Source organism: Pseudopipra pipra, chromosome W, assembly GCF_036250125.1.
Source record: "Pseudopipra pipra isolate bDixPip1 chromosome W, bDixPip1.hap1, whole genome shotgun sequence".
NCBI lineage: Eukaryota > Metazoa > Chordata > Aves > Passeriformes > Pipridae > Pseudopipra > Pseudopipra pipra.
Genome location: NC_087580.1, coordinates 75,251 through 96,689, shown reverse-complemented (window position 1 = coordinate 96,689; position 21,439 = coordinate 75,251). Strand labels below are relative to the sequence as shown.

The following is a 21,439-nucleotide window of genomic DNA, read 5'->3' as shown; positions in this document are numbered from 1 at the left end:
CTCCCAGCCCCTGCACCCCTCTTTCCTTGACCCGGGCCCCCCTTGAATCCCCGTTCCTGGGCACTGAGACCCCCCTGCATCTCCTTCCCCAGCTCCGGGACCCCCCGCACCCCCTCACTTGGGGGTCGCGTCTCCCGGCAGGGATGAGCAGGGTGCCCTGAGCAGTGCACAGGGCGGGCACTGGCCCAGGGAGATCGCCCCCCGCCCCCGCGGCATCCGCTGATCGCGGCGCTTCCCCCGCTTTGGCCCCAAAGCGGCGCCTTTAAGGCCGAGTTTAAGCGCAGGGCCCGCGAGTTCAGCTCGGCCCGGCCCGGGGGTCCCGCCGCTCGGGCCCGTCCAGGGGGCCCGGGGGTGGCGGGGGGACCCGGGCCGGTGCCGGGAGGGGTCCCGAAGGGGATCCCGGGGCATTCCCGGCAATTCCCCCGGGCCCGCCCCCCGCGCTCCCTCGGCCACTTTCGCTTTCGCGGCTCCCGAACTGCGCCCAGCGGGGCCAGCGGAGCAGCGCGATGGCTCCAGCGCTGGGGCTGGGGGCGCTCCTGGCGCTCCTGGGGGTCTTGGCGGTCTCGGGGGGGCAGCCCGAGGGTAAGTGGGACCCCCGGAACGGGCAACTCCTCAGCCTTTATTGCCGGGCACCGGCACTTCCCTGAACCTCCATTTCCGGGCACCGGGACCCCCCTGCACCCTCTCCCTCCGCACCGGGACCCCCTGAATCCCGATTGCTGGGCACGGGAACCCCCTGAGCCCCCATTCCCGGAAGGAGACCCCCCTGAACACCCACTCCTGGGCACCGGGACCCCCCTGAACTTCCATTTCCGGCCACCGGGACCCCCCTGCACCCTCTCCTTCTGCACCGGGACCCCCTTAAACCTCCCTATGCGGCACCGGGACCGCCTCATTTCCATTCCTGGGCACCGAGACCCCCTTGAACACCCGTTCCCGGGCATGGGAACCTCCCTCAACCTCCATTCCCGGGCACAGGGACGCCTCTGGAGCCCCATTCCTGAGTACTGGGACCCCCCGGAACCCCCATTCTTGGGCTCGGGAACCCCCCTGGACCCCCAACTCCTGCACCAGGACCCCTCTGAACCCCCTTATCCTCAACAAATACCCTCCTGTGCCCATTTTCCTGCTAATCCTGCCTCTCCCAACCCCCTCATCCTCCCTTTTCCTTGACCCTGAGACCCCCTGGGCCCCCATTCCTGCCTTTCTCAGCCCCCAGCCCCCACTTTCCTCAACCATAGGGACCACTGGACCCCCCTTTCCTGGGCACAGGGACCCCCTGGATCCCCTATCCCTCCTCTCCCAGTCCCAGCCCCTCATTTCCTTGAACCTTGGACCCTTCCCAGCTTTCCCAGTTCCACTCCCTTGACCCTTGGACCCCCCAAACCCTCCAATCTCTGTGACCCCCCAGTTCTCCACTCCCTGTGCTTCCTGCAGGGGGGTCCCAGGCACCGGGAACGCCCTCGACCGCAATTCCTGGGCACCGGGGCCCCCCCTCAACCCCCTTATCCTGCACCAACACCCCCTGCACCCCCTTTCCTGCACATCCTGCCTCTCCCAGACCTACCTTTTCCTTGTCCCTGAGACCCCCGGGACCCCCATTCCTGCTTTTCCAGACCCCATTTTCCTCAACATCAGCCACCCCTGGACCCCCCTTTTCCTGGGCACAGGGACCCCCTGAATCTCCATCCCACCTCTCCCAGTGCCCTCCCCCCCTTCCCCTGACCCTGGGACCCTGTTACAGACCGGACAGGGGCTGCAACCTGCTTCTTTTAGATGATTCCTTCCAGGGCGAGATTAAGGCCCAAACCTCCAAATGTTCGGTCTCACACACACAACTGACTTTATTGGTACCAATAAGGAACGGTAAAAGTGAGGGGGGAGGAGAAGAGGGAGAGATGAGGAAAAGGAAAGGCTGCCAAAGGAAAGTGCAGAAAGGTTGCCAGCCCAGGGAGAGAAGCGGCTGCAGTCAGGCTCGGGCAGGCAGGGAAGCAGCGCTGGAGGGAAGCGGGTGGGGAGCAGAGCGGATCCGAGCCGAGCAGCAGAGCAGGGAGGTGGGACACGAGCGGGACGGAGCGAGGAGCGGGGCCAGCAGCCAGCACGGGCCCCTGGCCAACAGCGACCGGGCTGGACAGGACCGAAACGCGGGCACTGCCTTAAATCCCCCCGGTGGGCGCTCCCTGGCCAGCTCGGCTCCGGGCAGAGCCTTGACTTTGAGACCCCCTGGAGCCCACGCAAGACGTGGCCGCGGAGGGTTGCAGAGGGTCTCAGGAGGACTCAGGGTGGTCCCAGCAGGGCTCCCAAAGGACATTCCGGTCAGTTCCCAGGAATTCCCCCGTCCCCTCCCCTCCCCCGCGCTGCCTCGGGCACTGTCGCGTCTCCCAACCTGCGGCGGCGGGATCTGCCCGGTGACCGGTGACGTCACGGCCGAGTCGGGTTGCCATTGGTGCAGAAGAAGTAGCGGCGCCGGACGCTGCTGTGTGGGCGGGGCCAGCGGAGCAGCGCGATGGCTCCGGGGCTGGGGCTGGGGGCGCTCCTGGCGCTCCTGGGGGTCTCGGGGGGGCAGCCCGAGGGTAAGTGGGACCCCCGGAACGGGCACCTCCTCAGCCTTTATTCCCGGGCACCGGCACTTCCCTGAACCTCCACTTCCGGGCACCGGGACCCCCCTTGCAAACTTTCTCTCCGCACCGGGACCCCCTTAAACCTCCTTACCCGGCACCGGGACCCCCCAATTTCCATTCCTGGGCACCGAGACCCCCTTGAACACCCGTTCCCGGGCATGGGAACCTCCCTCAACCTCCATTCCCGGGCACAGGGACGCCTCTGGAGCCCCATTCCTGAGTCCCGGGACCCCCCTGAACCCCCATTCTTGGGCACAGGAACCCCCCTGGACCCCCATCCCTCTCTCCAGGAACCCTCTGAACCCCCTTATCCTCAACAAATTTTTTCCTGCCAATCCTGCCTCTCTCAACCCCCTGATCCTCCCTTTTCCTTGACCCTGGGACCCCCTGGACCCCATTTCTGTTTTTCCTAGACCCCAGACCCCACTTTCCTCAACACCGAGGACCACTGGACCCCCCTTTTCTTGGGCACAGGGACCCCCTGGATCCCCTATCCTAGCTTTCCCAATCCCAGCCCCCCCCTTTCCTTGAATCTTGGACCCTCCCAGTTCCACTTCCTTGACCCTTGGATCCCCCAAACCCTCCAATCTCTGTGACCCCCCAGTTCTCCACTCCCTGTGCTTCCTGCAGGGGGATCCCAGGCACCAGGAACGCCCTTGACTGCAATTCCTGGGCACCAGGACCCCCCCTGGAACCAACCTTATCCTGCACCCCCTTTCCTGCACCCCCTTTTCCTGCCAATCCCACCTCTCCCAGCCCCCTCATCCTCCCTTTTTCTTGACCCTGGAACTCCCTGGACCCCCATTCCTGCCTTTCCCAGCCCCCAGCCCCCACTTTCCTCAACACTGGGGACCACTGGACCCCCCTTTCCTGGGCACAGGGACCCCCTGGATCCCATATCCCGCCTCTCCCAGTCCCAGCCCCTCATTTCCTTGAACCTTGGACCCTTCCCAGCTCTCCCAGCTCTCCCAGTTCTACTTCCTTGACCCTTGGACCCCCCAAACCCTCCAATCTCTGTGACCCCCCCCACTTCTCCACTCCCTGTGCTTCCTGCAGGGGGGTCCCAGGCACCAGGAACGCCCTTGACTGCAATTCCTGGGCACCAGGACCCCCCTGGAACCCCTTATCCTGCACCAACACCCCCCTACACCCCCTTTCCCGGCCATCCTGCCTCTTCTGGAGCCCAGATCCCCCTTTTCCTTGACTCTGAGACCCCCTGGATCCCCATTCCTGCCTTTCCCAGACACCAGACCCCATTGTCCTCAACTCTGGGGCCCCCCAGGCCCCCCTTCCCTGGGCACAGGGACCCCTGGATGCCCCCTCCTACACCCTCCTTTCCTTGGCCCTGGGATCCCCAAACCCCCTTCCCGGCTCTCCCAGCTCTCCCAGTTCCCCCTTTCCTTGACTCATGACCCCCCCAGACCCCCCAAATCTCCGTGTCCCCCCAGTTCTCCACTCCCTGCGTTACCTGGCTGTGGCGGTGACAGAGCCCAGCCCGGGGATCCCTCAGTTCATGGTGTTGGGATACGTGGATGGGATCCCCTTCACGCGCTACGACAGCGAGCGGGGCCGGACGGAGCCGCAGACGCCGTGGATGGCGGCCGGAGCCGAGCCGGGATATTGGGATAGACAGACCCAGATTGCTGAGGGGAACCGGCTCGTGGCTGCCACCAACCTGGAGAGAGTGGGGAGGGGCCGGTACAACTGGAGTGGGGGTGAGTGGGGGTAGCTGGAGAATGGGGGATGTGTGGGGTTGGAATGGGATCTGTGGGGCTGAGATGGGATGTGTGGGGCTGGGATGTGGATCCAAGGTGCTCCAAGGGCTGGAATGAGGCTCTGTGGGTCTCCATCAGACTCTGGGGCTCCATAGGGATGGAATGGGGTCTGTGGGGCTGGGACACAATTCCAGGGTCTCCATGGATCCAATCCCACCCCTCAGGTCTCCACACGTGGCAGCGGCTTTCTGGCTGTGACCTCCTGTCCGACGGGAGCGTCCGTGGATCCCGTCGGTCTGGCTACGACGGGCGGGATTTCATCTCCTTCGAGCTGGGATCCGGGAGCTTCGTGGCGGCCGATGGAGCTGCCCAGATCACCAAGAGGAAATGGGAACACGATGGGATCGAGGTGGAGAAATGGACAAATTACCTGGAGAACATCTGTCCGGAATGGCTCCAGAAATATGTCGGATACGGGCGGGAGGTGCTGGAGCGCAAAGGTGAGGGAGACAGAATTCCCATGGGAATGTGGGATTTGGGAATGTGGGATTTGGGAGGGTGGAACTGAGGAATGCAGGAATTCCCGTGAGAATTCCATGGATGAATCTGAGTCATCCAACTCCCATGGGAATTCCATGGATGAATCCCACTTTTGTCCCATTCCAATGGGAATTCTGTGCGTGGATCTCACTCCAATCCCATTCCCATGGGAATTCCATTAATGGATCTCACTGTTGTCCCATTCCCATGAGAATTCCATTAATGGATCTCACTCCAATCCCATTCCCATGGGAATTCCATAATGGATCTCACCGTTATCCCATTCCAGATCCCCCCGATGTCCACGTGTCCGGGAAAGAGGAACACGGGATCCTGACGTTGTCCTGCCACGCGTACGGATTCTACCCCGGGATGATCGGGATCAACTGGCTGAAGGGGGATGAAGTGCGGGATCAGGAGACGGAGTGGGGCGGGATCGTTCCCAACAGCGACGGCACCTTCCACAGCTGGGCCAGGATCGAGGCGCTGCCGGGGGAGCGGGAGCAGTACCGGTGCCGGGTGGAGCACGCCGGAATGCCGGAGCCCGGGATCTTCGCCTGGGGTGAGGCTGGGAACGGGCAATGTGGGAACTGGGCATTTGGGAAGGAGGAATTTGGGAATGTGGGACAGCGGGATGGGGGTAACCCTCCCCCTCCTCCCCCTCCTGCCCTTCCCAGAGCCGGAATCCGTCTGGAATTCCAGCCCGGTGTTGGTGGCTGTGTCCGTCATCGCTGCCATCATCATCATCATCGGCCTCGTGGCAGTCGGTGTCTGGAAGCTCCGATCCGGTAACTCCCGGGATGGGGGTCGGGAAGGGGCACGGATCCGCCCGGCAGCATTCCGGGGATCCTGTGCCACGGGTGCTGATCCCGCTTTCTTTCCATAGGGAAGAGGGAGGGGAAGGGATACGACCCCGCGCCCACCAGTGAGTCCCAGCAGCGTGTGTGGATCCAGATCCTCTGGGCAGGGATCCCAGGATGGATGCCGGGATTCCAGAGGGGAATGGGGGCCTAATGGCTGGAGCGGGATTGGAAGGGGATTCCAGCTCAGGGCAGGATTCCAGAGTGGGATCAGGTGGAATTGTGGACTGGGATCAGGGCTGGATTCTGGAGTGGGATTTGGGTGAGATGGATGGAGTGGGATTGGGGTGGGATGGATGGAGCAGGATCAGGTGGGATTCCGGAGCAGTTCCTACTCTCCCTGGGCTCCACAGCCGGCTCCATCCCCTGGGATGGGAACAGGGACATGGTGACTCCTTTCCCCGCTCTCATCCCAGCAGGAATCACAGCCTGAGCCATCCCAGAGCTGGATCCGCCCCTTCCCTCTCCCTGCGGAAAGGCAGGAGCTGCTGGCAGAGCTCATCCCGCTGCTCCCACCCACCCCGGCCCCCCTGCGGCTCTTCCCGATGGATCAACTTCCTGCTTTTTCCCGTGTGGAACCCAGGACCACAATTATTCCTGAGGCTTTAATTTGGGTGTGAAAATCTCCTGCTTTGGGCAATAAATCCTGACTCCCTCCTCCGGCATCTGGCAGTTCCTCTCTGGGAACCAGGAATAGGAATGGGGACAGAGGGGACTGGGATGGGGACATTGGGGGCAGGGATGGGGACACTGGGAATGGGAATGGGGACGTCAGGACTGGGAATGGGGACATTGGGAGCAGGTTGTGGACATCAGGAATGGGAATGGGAACACCAGGAGACAATGGGGAAAGGGATGGGGACACCAGGAGCAGGATGGGAAGACCAGGGGAAGGTTGGGGACACTGGAGCAGGCTGGGGACATCAGGAATGGGATGGAGACGCCAGGAATAGCAATGGAGACATTGGGAGCAGGTTGGGGACAGCAGGAACTGGGAATGGGGACACCAGGAATTGGAACGGGGACATTGGCAGCAGGTTGGAGACACCAGGGACTGGGAATGGGGACATCAGGAATGGGATGGTCACACTGGGAATGGGAATGGGAACACCGGGAATGGGAACACCAGGAATGGAGTGGGAACATGAGGGACCAGGATGGGAACACCAGAAATGGGAATGGGAACACTGGGAATGGGAACACCAGGAATGGGATGGGAACACGAGGGACCAGGATGGGGACACTGGGAATGGGAATGGGAACACTGGGAATGGGAACACGATGGACCAGGATGGGGACGCTGGGAATGGGATGGGAACACCAGGAATGGGAACACCGGGAGTGGGATGGGAACACTGGGAATGGGAACACCAGGAATGGGATGGGAACATGAGGGACCAGGATGGGGACACTGGGAATGGGAACACCGGGAATGGGAACACCAGGAATGGGGTGGGAACATGGGGGACCAGGATGGGGACACTGGGAATGGGATGGGAACACCGGGAATGGGAACACCAGGAATGGGAACACCAGGAATGAGATGGGAACACAGGGGACCAGGATGGGAACACCGGGAATGGAGTAGGAACACGATGGACCAGGATGGGGACACCGGGAATGGGAACACTGGGAATGGGAACACTGGGAATGGGAACACCAGGAATGGGAATGGGAACACCAGGAATGGGATGGGAACACCGGGAATGGGAACACCGGGAATGGGAACACGATGGACCAGGATGGGGACCCTGGGAAGTGCTGGAGAGGAGCAGACCCCAGACTCACCCGAACCCCTCCCTGAACCCAGGGCCCGGGGAGGCCCCGCCCGTTATTGATCGGCATCGATAGATGTTGTGATCACATTGATCTCATTGATCACATTAATCACACATGGAAATTGGATAAACCCCCGTTATTGATCCCCATCGATGGATGCTGTGATCACATTGATCTCATTGATCACATTAATCACACATGGAAATTGGATAAACCCCCGTTATTGATCGGCATCGATCGATGTTGTGATCACATTGATCTCATTGATCACATTAATCACACATGGAAATTGGATAAACCCCCGTTATTGATCCCCATCGATGGATGCTGTGATCACATTGATCTCATTGATCACATTAATCACACATGGAAATTGGATAAACCCCCGTTATTGATCGGCATCGATAGATGTTGTGATCACATTGATCTCATTGATCACATTAATCACACATGGAAATTGTGTAAAACCCCCGTTATTGATCGGCATCGATGGATGTTGTGATCACATTGATCTCATTGATCACATTAATCACACATGGAAATTGGATAAACCCCCGTTATTGATCCCCATCGATCGATGCTGTGATCACATTGATCTCATTGATCACATTAATCACACATGGAAATTGGATAAACCCCCGTTATTGATCCCCATCGATCGATGCTGTGATCACATTGATCTCATTGATCACATTAATCACACATGGAAATTGTGTAAAACCCCCGTTATTGATCAGCATCGATGGATGCTGTGATCACATTGATCTCATTGATCACATTAATCACACATGGAAATTGGATAAACCCCCGTTATTGATACCCATCGATGGATGCTGTGATCACATTGATCTCATTGATCACATTAATCACACATGGAAATTGGATAAACCCCCGTTATTGATCCCCATCGATGGATGCTGTGATCACATTGATCTCATTGATCACATTAATCACACATGGAAATTGGATAAACCCCCGTTATTGATACCCATCGATCGATGCTGTGATCACATTGATCTCATTGATCACATTAATCACATTTGGAAATTGGATAAAACCCCCGTTATTGATCGGCATCGATCGATGCTGTGATCACATTGATCTCATTGATCACATTAATCACACATGGAAATTGGATAAACCCCCGTTATTGATCGGCATCGATGGATGTTGTGATCACATTGATCTCATTGATCACATTAATCACACATGGAAATTGGATAAACCCCCGTTATTGATACCCATCGATCGATGCTGTGATCACATTGATCTCATTGATCACATTAATCACACATGGAAATTGGATAAACCCCCGTTATTGATACCCATCGATCGATGCTGTGATCACATTGATCTCATTGATCACATTAATCACACATGGAAATTGGATAAACCCCCGTTATTGATCCCCATCGATGGATGTTGTGATCACATTGATCTCATTGATCACATTAATCACACATGGAAATTGGATAAACCCCCGTTATTGATCGACATCGATCGATGCTGTGATCACATTGATCTCATTGATCACATTAATCACACATGGAAATTGGATAAACCCCCGTTATTGATCGGCATCGATGGATGCTGTGATCACATTGATCTCATTGATCACATTAATCACACATGGAAATTGGATAAACCCCCGTTATTGATCGGCATCGATGGATGTTGTGATCACATTGATCTCATTGATCACATTAATCACACATGGAAATTGGATAAACCCCCGTTATTGATCCCCATCGATCGATGCTGTGATCACATTGATCTCATTGATCACATTAATCACACATGGAAATTGGATAAACCCCCGTTATTGATCGGCATCGATAGATGTTGTGATCACATTGATCTCATTGATCACATTAATCACACATGGAAATTGTGTAAAACCCCGTTATTGATCGGCATCGATAGATGTTGTGATCACATTGATCTCATTGATCACATTAATCACACATGGAAATTGGATAAACCCCCGTTATTGATACCCATCGATGGATGTTGTGATCACATTGATCTCATTGATCACATTAATCACACATGGAAATTGGATAAACCCCCGTTATTGATCCCCATCGATGGATGTTGTGATCACATTGATCTCATTGATCACATTAATCACATGTGGAAATTGGATAAAACCCCCGATTTTGGGTGAAACCCTCGAGCGAGTTCTCTGGGGTGGAACCACCCTCCCGACGTGATCAATAAATCCCTTTCTGCTCAAGGATCCCAAAGAATCCGGGCAGGGCTTTAGTCTGGAATTTTCGGATTCCTTTGGCGACCGCGGCAGGACACCTGGATAAATAGATAAATACATATGAAATGTATAAATATATAAATGTATAAATGTATAAATATATAAATATATAAATATATAAATATATAAATATATAAATATATAAATATATAAATACATAAATACATAAATACATAAATATATAAATATATAAATACATAAATATATAAATATATAAATAAATAAACTATATAAACATGTAAATATATATAAAATGAATAAATATATAAATACATATAAAATGTATAAATATATAAATATATAAAATATAAAAACATATAAATATATATAAAATGCATAAATATATACAAAATGTACAAATATATAAAAATGTACAAATATATAAATACATATAAAATATATAAATATATAAATAAATAAAATATAGAGACATATAAATATATAGAAATGTATAAATATATAAATACATATAAATATATGTATTTATACATATATTTATACAATATTATAATACATAAATACATAAATACATATAAAATGTCTAAATATATATAAAATGTCTAAATATATATAAAAATAAATAAATATATAAATACATATTAAATGTATAAATACATATAAAATGTATAAATATATAAATATATATAAAATGAATAAATATATAAATATATATAAAATGAATAAATATATAAATACATAAATATATATAAAATGTATAAATATATACATACATATAAACTGTCTAAATACATATTAAATGTATAAATATATAAATACATAAATTCATAAATACATATGAAATGTATAAATATATAGAAAATGTATAAATATATTTAAAATGTATAAATATATAAATACATATAAAATTTATAAACAAAGTATCTAAGTTTCCTTTTGGTTGTTGCATAAAAATATATAAAATGTATAAATATATAGAAAATGTATAAATATATATGAAATGTATAAATATATAAATACAGATAAAATTTATAAATATATAAATATATAAAATATATAAACATAAAAATATATATAAAATGCAAAAATATATATAAAATGTATAAACATATAAATATAAAAATATATAAAGATATAAATATATAAAACATATAAATGTATAAATACATATAAAATTTATAAACATATAAATATATAAATATATAAACGTATAAATATATATCAATGCATAAATATATAAGGACATACATACATATAAAATGCATAAATATATATAAAATGTACAAGTATATATAAAATATATAAAAAATGTACAAATATATATAAATGTATAAATATATAAATACATAAATACATGTAAAATGTATAAATATATAAATACATATAAAATGTACAAATATATAAAAAATGTGTATATAAATACATATAAAATTTATAAATATATATATAAAATTTATATAAAGATATAAATATATATAAAATGCATAAATATATAAATACGTAAATACATATAAAATGTATAAATATATAAATATATATAAAATGTATAAACATATATAAAGTTTATAAATATATGAATATATAAAGATATAAATATGTATAAAATGCATAAATATATAGCTACATATAAAATTTAAAAATATATAAATATATAAAATATATAAACATATAAATATATATAAATATATATAAATGCATATATATAAATACACAAACACTTATAAAATTTAAAAATCTATATAAAATGTATAAATATATAAATACATATAAAACGTATAAATATATAAATACATAAATACATAAATACATATAAAATGTATCAATATCTATAAAATGTATAAATATCTATAAAATGTGTAAATATATAAATTTGTGGTCTAAGGGGGACATCCAGTGGATTTTTGTCTCAGTGCAGGTGTAAAATCAGTGGATTTGGGAGGTTTTGATCAAGAAGCAGTTTTTGGCTTTGAAGGGGGGATATTAATGTATAAATATCTATAAAATGTGTAAATATATATAAAATGTATAAATTTATAAATACATATAAAATGTATAAATATATAAATATATAAAATATATAAACATGTAAATATATATTAAATGCATAAATATATAAATACGTAAATACAGATAAAATGCATAAATATGTATAAATTTATAAATATAAAAATATATAAAATATATAAATATATATAAATGCATAAATACATAAATACATATAAAATGTATATATCTATAAAATGTATAAATATATAAATACAGATAAAATGCATAAATATCTATAAAATGTATCAATACATAGAAAATGTATAAATATATAAATACATAAAAAATTTATAAATATCTGAATATATAAAATATATAAACATCTAAATATATATAAATGCATAAATACATAAATGTATAAATATATAAATACATACATGGATATTATTTGGCAGTGGAATAGTTGGGATTTTGAGAATATTTTAGATTTAATCATTTATCTTCATAACGGGGGGCAAAATGAGAGAGGAGATAAATGCCAAGGCTACCGTGGGATAGAAAATGTATAAATATATATAAAATGTATAAATATATATAAAATGTATAAATATATATAAAATGTATAAATATATATAAATGTATAAATATATATAAATGTATAAATATATATAAATGTATAAATATATATAAATGTATAAATATATATAAATGTATAAATATATATAAATGTATAAATATATAAAAAATGTATAAATATATATAAATGTATAAATATATATAAATGTATAAATATATATAAATGTATAAATATATATAAATGTATAAATATATAAAAAATGTATAAATATATATAAATGTATAAATATATATAAATGTATAAATATATAAAAATGTATAAATATATATAAAATGTATAAATATATTAATACATAAATACATATAAAATGTATAAATATATATTAAATGTATAAATATATATTAAATGTATAAATATATAAATACATAAATACATATAAAATGTATAAATCTATAAATACATAAATACATATAAAATGTATAAATACATATAAATGTATAAATATTTATAAATGTATAAATATATAAAAATGTATAAATCTATATAAATTGTATAAATATACAAACACATATAAAATATATAAATATATAAATACATAAATACATATAAAATGCATAAATACATATAAAATGTATAAATATATAAAGATGAGGAAGGAGATAAATGCCAATGTGGGAGGCACATTGGCAGCTCTGAGTTTGGCTGTGAGAATACAGGAATACATAGAAAATGGATAAATATATATATAAAATGTATAAGCATAGAAATACACATAAAATGTATAAATATATAAACATATAAATAAACATAAAAATATATATAAATGCATAAATGCATAAATACATATAAAATTTATAAATATATATAAAATGTATAAACATATAAATACAGATAAAATATTTGAATATATAAATATATAAAATATATAAACATGTAAATATATGCATATATACAGCCCTGAGTTTGGCTGTGAGAATACATAAATACTTATAAATGTATAAATATATAAATACATATAAAATTTATAAATATACAAATACATATATATAAAATGTATAAATATATAAATATGTACAAATATATATAAAATGCATAAATATAGAAATACCTAAGTACACATAAAATGTATAAATATATATAAAATATATAAACATATAAATATATAAAATGTATAAACATATGTATACATATAAAATTTATGAATATAGAAATATAAAAATGTATATAAAATGCATAAATATATAAATACTTAAATACATATGAAAGGTGTAAATATATATAAAATGTGTAAATACATATAAAATGTCTAATTATATAAAAAATGTATAAATACATAAATACATATAAAATTTATAAATATATAAACATATAAAATATATAAACATATAAATATATATAAATGCAAAAATATATAAAAACATAAATACATATAAAATGTATAAATACATATAAAATGTATAAATATATAAATATATTTAATGTATAAAATATATTTAATATAAATATATATTAAATAAATAAATATAGAAATTTGTAAATATACATGTAATATATCTATATATATAAAATAAATGAATATATAAATAGATATAAAATGTGCAAATAAGTAAATATATATCAAATATATAAATATCTATATAAAATATATAACTATATAAACATATATAAAATATTCTTTTTAAATATTAAAGAGATAAAAACAATCTTAACTAAAGTCGAAAAAGTGGGAGAACGTTGGTGGGACATTGGTGACATCACAGGGACAGTGGTGACATCACAGGGACAGCGGTGACATCACAGGGACAGCGGTGACATCACGGGGACAGCGGTGACATCACAGGGACAGCGGTGACATCACCGGGGGTTAATTTTGGTGTGAAAATCTCCTGCTTTGGGCAATAAATTCTGGCTCTTCCTCCGGCATCCGGCAGTTCCTCCCTGGGAACCAGGAATGGGAATGGGGACAGGGGGAATGGGAATGGGGACACCTGGAATGGGAATGGGAACACCTGGAATGGGAATGGGGACATTGGGAGCAGACTGGGGATGCCAGGAATGGGAACGGGAACACCTGGAATGGGAACGCCTGGAATGGGAATGGGAACGTCTGGAATGGGAATGGGGACACCCGGAATGGGAATGGGAACCCCCGGGCCCGGGCTGTGTCCCTGGTGGGAATTGTGACTCAGCGCAGCCAATCAAAAAATCGCATATTAGATGACATCATCAGTTACCGGGCAGAACAGCCTCCCGGCCTTGCCCCGCCCCTGGCGCGGCGCAGCCAATAGAAATTCTAATGACGTGTGACGTCATCGGTCGCCAGGCGGAAGCGGCGGCGCGGGGGCTGCCGGGAGCGGGGCGGTGGTCGCGGGTGGCGATCGATCCCGATCGATCCCGATTGATCCCGATCGGCCGCGATCGATCCGGGCCCCGGGGCCCTCCCCCCGCCGCGATGTTCTTCACGTGCGGCCCCAACGAGGCCATGGTGGTGTCGGGTGAGTGCGGGGGGGGCCCGGCGGCTCCCGGGGACCCCAAAACCCCCCAAAACCACCCCAAAAACCCCTCCTGGGACCCCCAAACCCACCCCCCCCAAACCCTCCTGTAACTCCTGGGGACCCCTTGAATCCCCTGCGGACCCCCCAGTCCTCCCCAACCCCCGGGAACCCTCAAAACCCTCGGCAACACCCCCAAAACCCCCCAAAATTCCTGGGACCCCCCAAAGCCCCTCCTGGGACCCCCAAACCCCCCAAAAATCCCTTTAAGACTCCTGGGGACCCCTTAAATCCCCTGCGGGCCTCCCAGTCCTCCCCAACCCCCTGGAACCCCCAAACCCCCCAAAACCCTCGGGAACCCCCCCAAAAAAACCCCAAATACCTCTGGGACCCCCCAAACCCCCCCCTGGGACCCCCAAACCCCCCCAAAAAATCCCTTTAAGACTCCTGGGGGCCCCTGAATTACCCCCTGGGCTGTTTTGGGGGGATATTTGGGAGGTTTTGGGGATATTTCGGAGGTTTTGGGGATATTTGGGTTGTGTGGGGGGATATTTGGGGGGGGGTTGGGGATATTTGGGTGGATTTTGGAAGCATTTGGGGGTTTTGGGGTTTTGGGGGGGCTGTTTGGGGGATATTTGGGGTGTTTTAGGGGTTATTTGGGGGTCCTTGGGTGGTTTTGGGGGATATTTGGGGTGGTTTGGGGGCTATTAGAGTAGGTTTGGGGGTTATTTGGGGGTCCCTGGGTGTTTTGGGGGATATTTGGGGTGGTTTGGGGGGTATTTGGGGTGGTTTGGGGCTGTTTGGGTGGATTTTGGGGGTATTTGGGGGTCCCTGGCTGGGTTTTAGAGGTTTTTTGGGGTCCCAGGGTGATTTTTGGGGATATTTGGGGTGTTTTGGGGTGGTTTTTGGGGGTCCCTGAGTGAGTTTTGGGGGTGTTTGGGGGTCTCTGGGTGGGTTTTTGGGGATCTTTGGGTGGGTTTTGGAGGTATCTGGGGGTCCCTGGGTGGGTTTTGGAGGTTTTGGGGGATATTGGGGGATATCTGGGTGGGTTTTGGGGTCTTTTGGGGCCCCAGAGGCATATTTGGGGTGGTTTTGGGGTATTTTGGGACCCCCTGATCCCCCTGTCCGTACCCCCCCCAGGTCTGTGCCAAAGCCCCCCGGGGGGTTTTGGGGGGTTTAGGGGATATTTGGGGGTGTTTTGGGGATATTTGGGTGGATTTTGAGCATATTTGGGGGTCCCAGGGTGGGCTTTTGGGGGTATTTGGAGGGTTTTTGGGGATATGTGGGGGGTTTGGGAGGATATTTGGGTGGGTTTTGGGGGTATTTGGGGTGGTTTGGGGTCTTTTTGGGGATACTTGAGTGGTATTTGAGGATATTTGGGGTGGTTTGGGGATATTTGGGGGGTATTTGAGGATATTTGGGGGGGGGTTGGGGGATTTTGGGGGTATATGGGGGGTTTTTGGGGCTATTTGGGTGGGGTTTGGGGCTATTTGGGGATATTTGAGTGGGTTTGGGGGTTTTTGGGGGTCCCTGGATGGGTTTTTGGGGCTATTTGGGGTGTTTTGGGCCCCCCTGACCCCCCCGTCTGTGCCCCCCAGGTCTGTGCCACAACCCCCTGGGGGTTTTGGGGATATTTGGGGTGTTTTGGGGGATATTTGGGGTGGTTTGGGGGATATTTGGGGTGGGTTTGGGGGATATTTGAGGGGGTTTGGGGTTTTTTGGGGGTCCCTGAGTGAGTTTTGGGGGTATTTGGGGGTCTCTGGGTGGGTTTTTGGGGATCTTTGGGTGGGTTTTTGGGGCTATTTGGGGAGTTTTGGAGGTATCTGGGGGTCCCTGGGTGGGTTTTGGAGGTTTTGGGGGATATTGGGGGATATCTGGGTGGGTTTGGGGGGTTTTTTTGGGCCCCAGAGGCATATTTGGGGTGGTTTTGGGGTATTTTGGGACCCCCTGCCCGTGCCCCCCAGGTCTGTGCCGCAGCCCCCCGGGGTGTTTTGGGGGATATTTGGGTGGGGTTTGGAGGTATTGGGGGATATCTGGGTGGGTTTTGGGGGTTTTTTGGGAGCCCCAGAAGCATATTTGGGGTGGTTTTGGGGTGGTTTGGGCCCCCCTGACCCCCCTGCCCGTGCCCCCCAGGTCTGTGCCGCAGCCCCCCGGTGCTGGTGGCCGGGGGTCGGGTGCTGGTGATCCCCTGCCTGCAGCAGATCCAGCGGTGAGTTGGGGGCTCTGGGGGGTTCCCCAGGCTCTGGGGGGACCCCCAGGCTCTGGGGTGACCCCCAGGATTTGGGGGTGACCCCCCTGAACTCGGGAATCTCCCCCCATCCCAAAGGATCTCGCTGAACACGCTGACGCTGCCCGTGCGCAGCGAGAAGGTTTACACGCGGCACGGGGTGCCCATCTCGGTCACTGGCATCGCTCAGGTACCCAAAAACACCCCAAAAACGGCGTCAGGGACCCCAGAAACCCCCAGAAACGGCATCAGGGACCCCAGAAACCCCCAGAAACGGCATCAGGGACCCCAAAAACCCCCCAAAACCACCCCGGGACCCCCAGAATTGGCACCAGGACCCCCCAAAACCCTCAGAAACCACCCGGGGACCCCCAAAAATGGCATCAGGGACCCCCAAAACCACCCCTGGGACCCCCAAAAACCCCCAGAAATGGCATCAGCTCCCCAAAAAACCCCCAGAAACCCTCCAGGACCCCCAGATTCGGCACCAGGACCCCCCAAAACCCCCAGAAACCACTCGGGGACCCCCAAAAGACCCCCAAAAATGGCATCAGGGACCCCCAAAACCACCCCTGGGACCCCCAAAAACCCCCAGAAACGGCATCAGCACCCCCAGAAACCTCCAGAAACGGCATCAATGCCCCCCAAAACTCCCAGAAATGGCATCAGGGACCCCAAAAAACCCCAGAAACGGCATCAGGGACCCCAGAAACCCCCAAAATCAGCACCAAGACCTCCAGAAACCACCCTGGGATGCCCAAAAATGGCATTGGCTCCCTCAAAAAACCCCAGAAATGGCATCAGGGACCCCCAAAAACCCTCCAAAACGGCATCAATGCCCCCCAAAACCCCCAGAAACGGCATCAGTGCCCCCCAAAATCCCCAGAAACGGCATCAGGGACCCCAAAAACCCCCCAAAATGGCATCAGGGACCCCAAAAACACCCAGAAATGGCATCAGGGACCCCCAAAACCCCCAGAAACCACCCCAGGACCCCCAGAATTGGCACCAGGACCCCCAAAAGCCCCCAGGAACCACCCGGGGACCCCCAAAAGACCCCCAAAAACGGCATCAGTGCCCCCAGAAACCCCCAGAATCAGCACCAAGGCCCCCCAAAACCACCCTGGGATGCCCAAAAACGGCATTGGCTCCCCCAAAAACCCCCAGAAATGGCATCAGGGACCCCCAAAACTCCCAGAAATGGCATCAGGGACCCCAAAAACCCCCAGAAACCACCCCGGGCCCCCCAGAATTGGCACCAGGACCCCCCAAAACCCCCAGAAACCACCCGGGGACCCCCAAAAATGGCATCAGGGACCCCAAAAACCCCCCATAACCACCCCGGGACCCCCAGAATTGGCACCAGGACCCCCCAAAACCCCCAGAAACCACCGGGGGACCCCAAAAATACCCCCAAAAAGGGCATCAGGGACCCCCAAAACCACCCCTGGGACCCCCAAAAACCCCCAGAAACGCCATCAGGGACCCCAGAAACCCCCAGAAATGGCATCAGTGCCCCCAGAAACCCCCAAAATCAGCACCAAGGCCCCCAAAAACCACCCTGGGATGCCCAAAAATGGCATTGGCTCCCCCAAAAACCCCCAGAAATGGCATCAGTGCCACCAAAAACCCCCAGAAATGGCATCAGACCCCCAAAAACCACCCCAGGGACCTCGAGAAACAGCATCAGCTCCCCCCAAAACCCCCAAAAATGGCATCAGGGACCCCCAAAAGACCCCCAGAAATGGCATCAGGGACCCCCAAAGACCCCCAAAAACGGCATCAGTGCCCCCAAAACCCCCAGAAATGGCATCAGGGACCCCAAAAACCCCCAGAAACGGCATCAGGGACCCCAAAAACCCCAGAAATGGCATCAGGGACCCCCAGAAACCCCCCAAAACCACCCCAGGGACCTCGAGAAACAGCATCAGCTCCCCCAAAAGCCCCCAGAAACGGCGTCAGGGACCCCAGAAACCCCCAGAAACGGCATCAGGGACCCCCAAAACCCCCAGAAATGGCATCAGGGACCCCCAAAACCCCCCAAAACCACCCCGGGACCCCCAGAATTGGCACCAGGACCCCCCAAAACCCTCAGAAACCACCCGGGGACCCCCAAAACCCCCAGAAATGGCGTCAGGGGCCCCCAAAACCACCCCTGGGACCCCCAAAAACCCCCAGAAACGGCATCAGGGACCCCAAAACCCCCAGAAACGGCATCAGCACCCCCAGAAACCCCCAGAAACGGCATCAATGCCCCCCAAAACCCCCAGAAACGGCATCAGGGACCCCAAAACCCCCAGAAACCAGCCGGGGACCCCCAAAAACCCCCCAAAACCACCCCGGGACCCCCAGAATTGGCACCAGGACCCCCCAAAACCCTCAGAAACCACCCGGGGACCCCCAAAATACCCTCAGAAACAGCATCAGGGACCCCCAAAAACACCCCTGGGACCCCAAAAGACCCCCAGAAACGGCATCAGCTCCCCCAAAAACCCCCAGAAACCCTCCAGGACCCCCAGAATTGGCACCAGGACCCCCCAAAACCCCCAGAAACCACCCGGGGACCCCCAAAAGACCCCCAAAAATGGCATCAGGGACCCCCAAAACCACCCCTGGGACCCCCAAAAACCCCCAGAAACGGCATCAGCACCCCCAGAAACCTCCAGAAACGGCATCAATGCCCCCCAAAACTCCCAGAAATGGCATCAGGGACCCCAAAAAACCCCAGAAACGGCATCAGGGACCCCAGAAACCCCCAAAATCAGCACCAAGACCTCCAGAAACCACCCTGGGATGCCCAAAAATGGCATTGGCTCCCTCAAAAAACCCCAGAAATGGCATCAGGGACCCCCAAAAACCCTCCAAAACGGCATCAATGCCCCCCAAAACCCCCAGAAACGGCATCAGTGTCCCTTAAAAACCCCCAGAAACGGCATCAGGGACCCCAAAAACCCCCAGAAATGGCATCAGTGCCCCCCAAAAACCTCCAGAAATGGCATCAGGGACCCCAAAAACCCCCAGAAACGACATCAGGGACCCCAGAAACCCCCAAAAACCACCCCGGGACCCCCAGAATTGGCACCAGGACCCCCCAAAACCCTCAGAAACCACCCGGGGACCCCCAAAAGACCCCCAGAAACGGCATCAGGGACCCCCAAAAACCCCCAAAATCAGCACCAAGGCCCCCAAAAACCACCCTGGGATGCCCAAAAACGGCATTGGCTCCCCCAAAAACCCCCAGAAACAGCATCAGGGACCCCCAAAACTCCCAGAAATGGCATCAGGGACCCCAAAAACCCCCCAAAACCACCCCAGCGACCTCGAGAAACAGCATCAGCTCCCCCAAAAACCCCCAGAAACGGCATCAGGGACCCCCAAAACCCCCAGAAACCACCCCGGGACCCCCAGAATCGGCACCAGGACCCCCCAAAACCCCCAGAAACCACCCGGGGACCCCCAAAAATGGCATCAGGGACCCCCAAAACCACCCCTGGGACCCCCAAAAACCCCCAGAAACGGCATCAGGGACCCCCAAAACCCCCAAAAAAACCACCCAGAGACCCCTAAAAATGGCATCAAGACCCCCAAAAACCTCCCAGGGACCCCCAAAATCATCACCAGGACCCTCAAAAATCCCCCAGAGACCCCAAAACCTTCCTGGGACCCCCAGAATCGGCACCAGGACCCCCAGAAACCACCCGGGGACCCCCCACAACGGCATCAGGACCCCCAAAAAAACCCCAAAAGCCCCCAAAAATGGCATCAGGACCCCCAGTGACCCCCCTGGGACCCCCAAAAATGGCATCAGAACCCCCAAAAAACCCCCAAAAACCACCCCGGGGACCCCCAGAAATGTCACCAGTGCCCCCAGAAACCCCCCAAAACCACCCAGGGACCCCCAAAAACCTCCCTGGGACCCCCAGAATACCCCCCAGGACCCCAAAAAAACCCCTGGGGACCCCCAAAAATGGCATCAGCACCCCCAGAAACCACCCGGGGACCCCCAAAATCATCTCCAGGACCCCAAAAACCCAAAAAAAACCACCCAGGGACCCCAAAAAACCTCCTTGGGACCCCCAGAATACCCCCCAGGACCCCAAAAAAACCCCTGGAGACCCCCAAAAACGGCATCAGCACCCCCAGAAACCCCCAGAAACCACCCAGGGACCCCCAGAATTGGCACCAGGACCCCCAACCTCCCCCCCAGGACTCCTGAAAATGGCATCAGGACCCCCCAAAACCCCAAAAAACCCATTGGGGACCCCCAAAACCAGCATCAGCACTCCCAAAAACCCCCGAAATTGGCACCAAGACCCCCAAAAACCACCCTGGGATGCCCAGAAACAGCATCAGTGCCCCCCAAAACCCCCAGAAACCACCCCGGGACCCCCAAAAATGGCATCAGGACCCCCAAA

General features: G+C 49.1%; 2 protein-coding genes and 1 pseudogene across 2 annotated transcripts in view; 2 read left to right on the top strand and 1 right to left on the bottom strand.

Moving 5' to 3' along the window:
* Positions 1 to 21,439, bottom strand: part of LOC135404761 (uncharacterized) — a 257,462-nt gene that overhangs the window by 195,650 nt on the left and 40,373 nt on the right. The gene's annotated exons all lie outside the window — the stretch shown is intronic.
* LOC135405765 (class I histocompatibility antigen, F10 alpha chain-like) lies at positions 492 to 5,820 on the top strand (annotated as a pseudogene).
* Positions 14,625 to 21,439, top strand: part of LOC135406465 (flotillin-1-like) — a 44,069-nt gene continuing 37,254 nt past the window's right edge. Inside the window, 3 exon segments of the mRNA XM_064640829.1 lie at positions 14,625 to 14,800; positions 16,931 to 17,006; positions 17,124 to 17,214. Of these exon segments, the coding sequence (XP_064496899.1) occupies positions 14,758 to 14,800; positions 16,931 to 17,006; positions 17,124 to 17,214 (210 nt within the window). The 5' untranslated portion in view covers positions 14,625 to 14,757.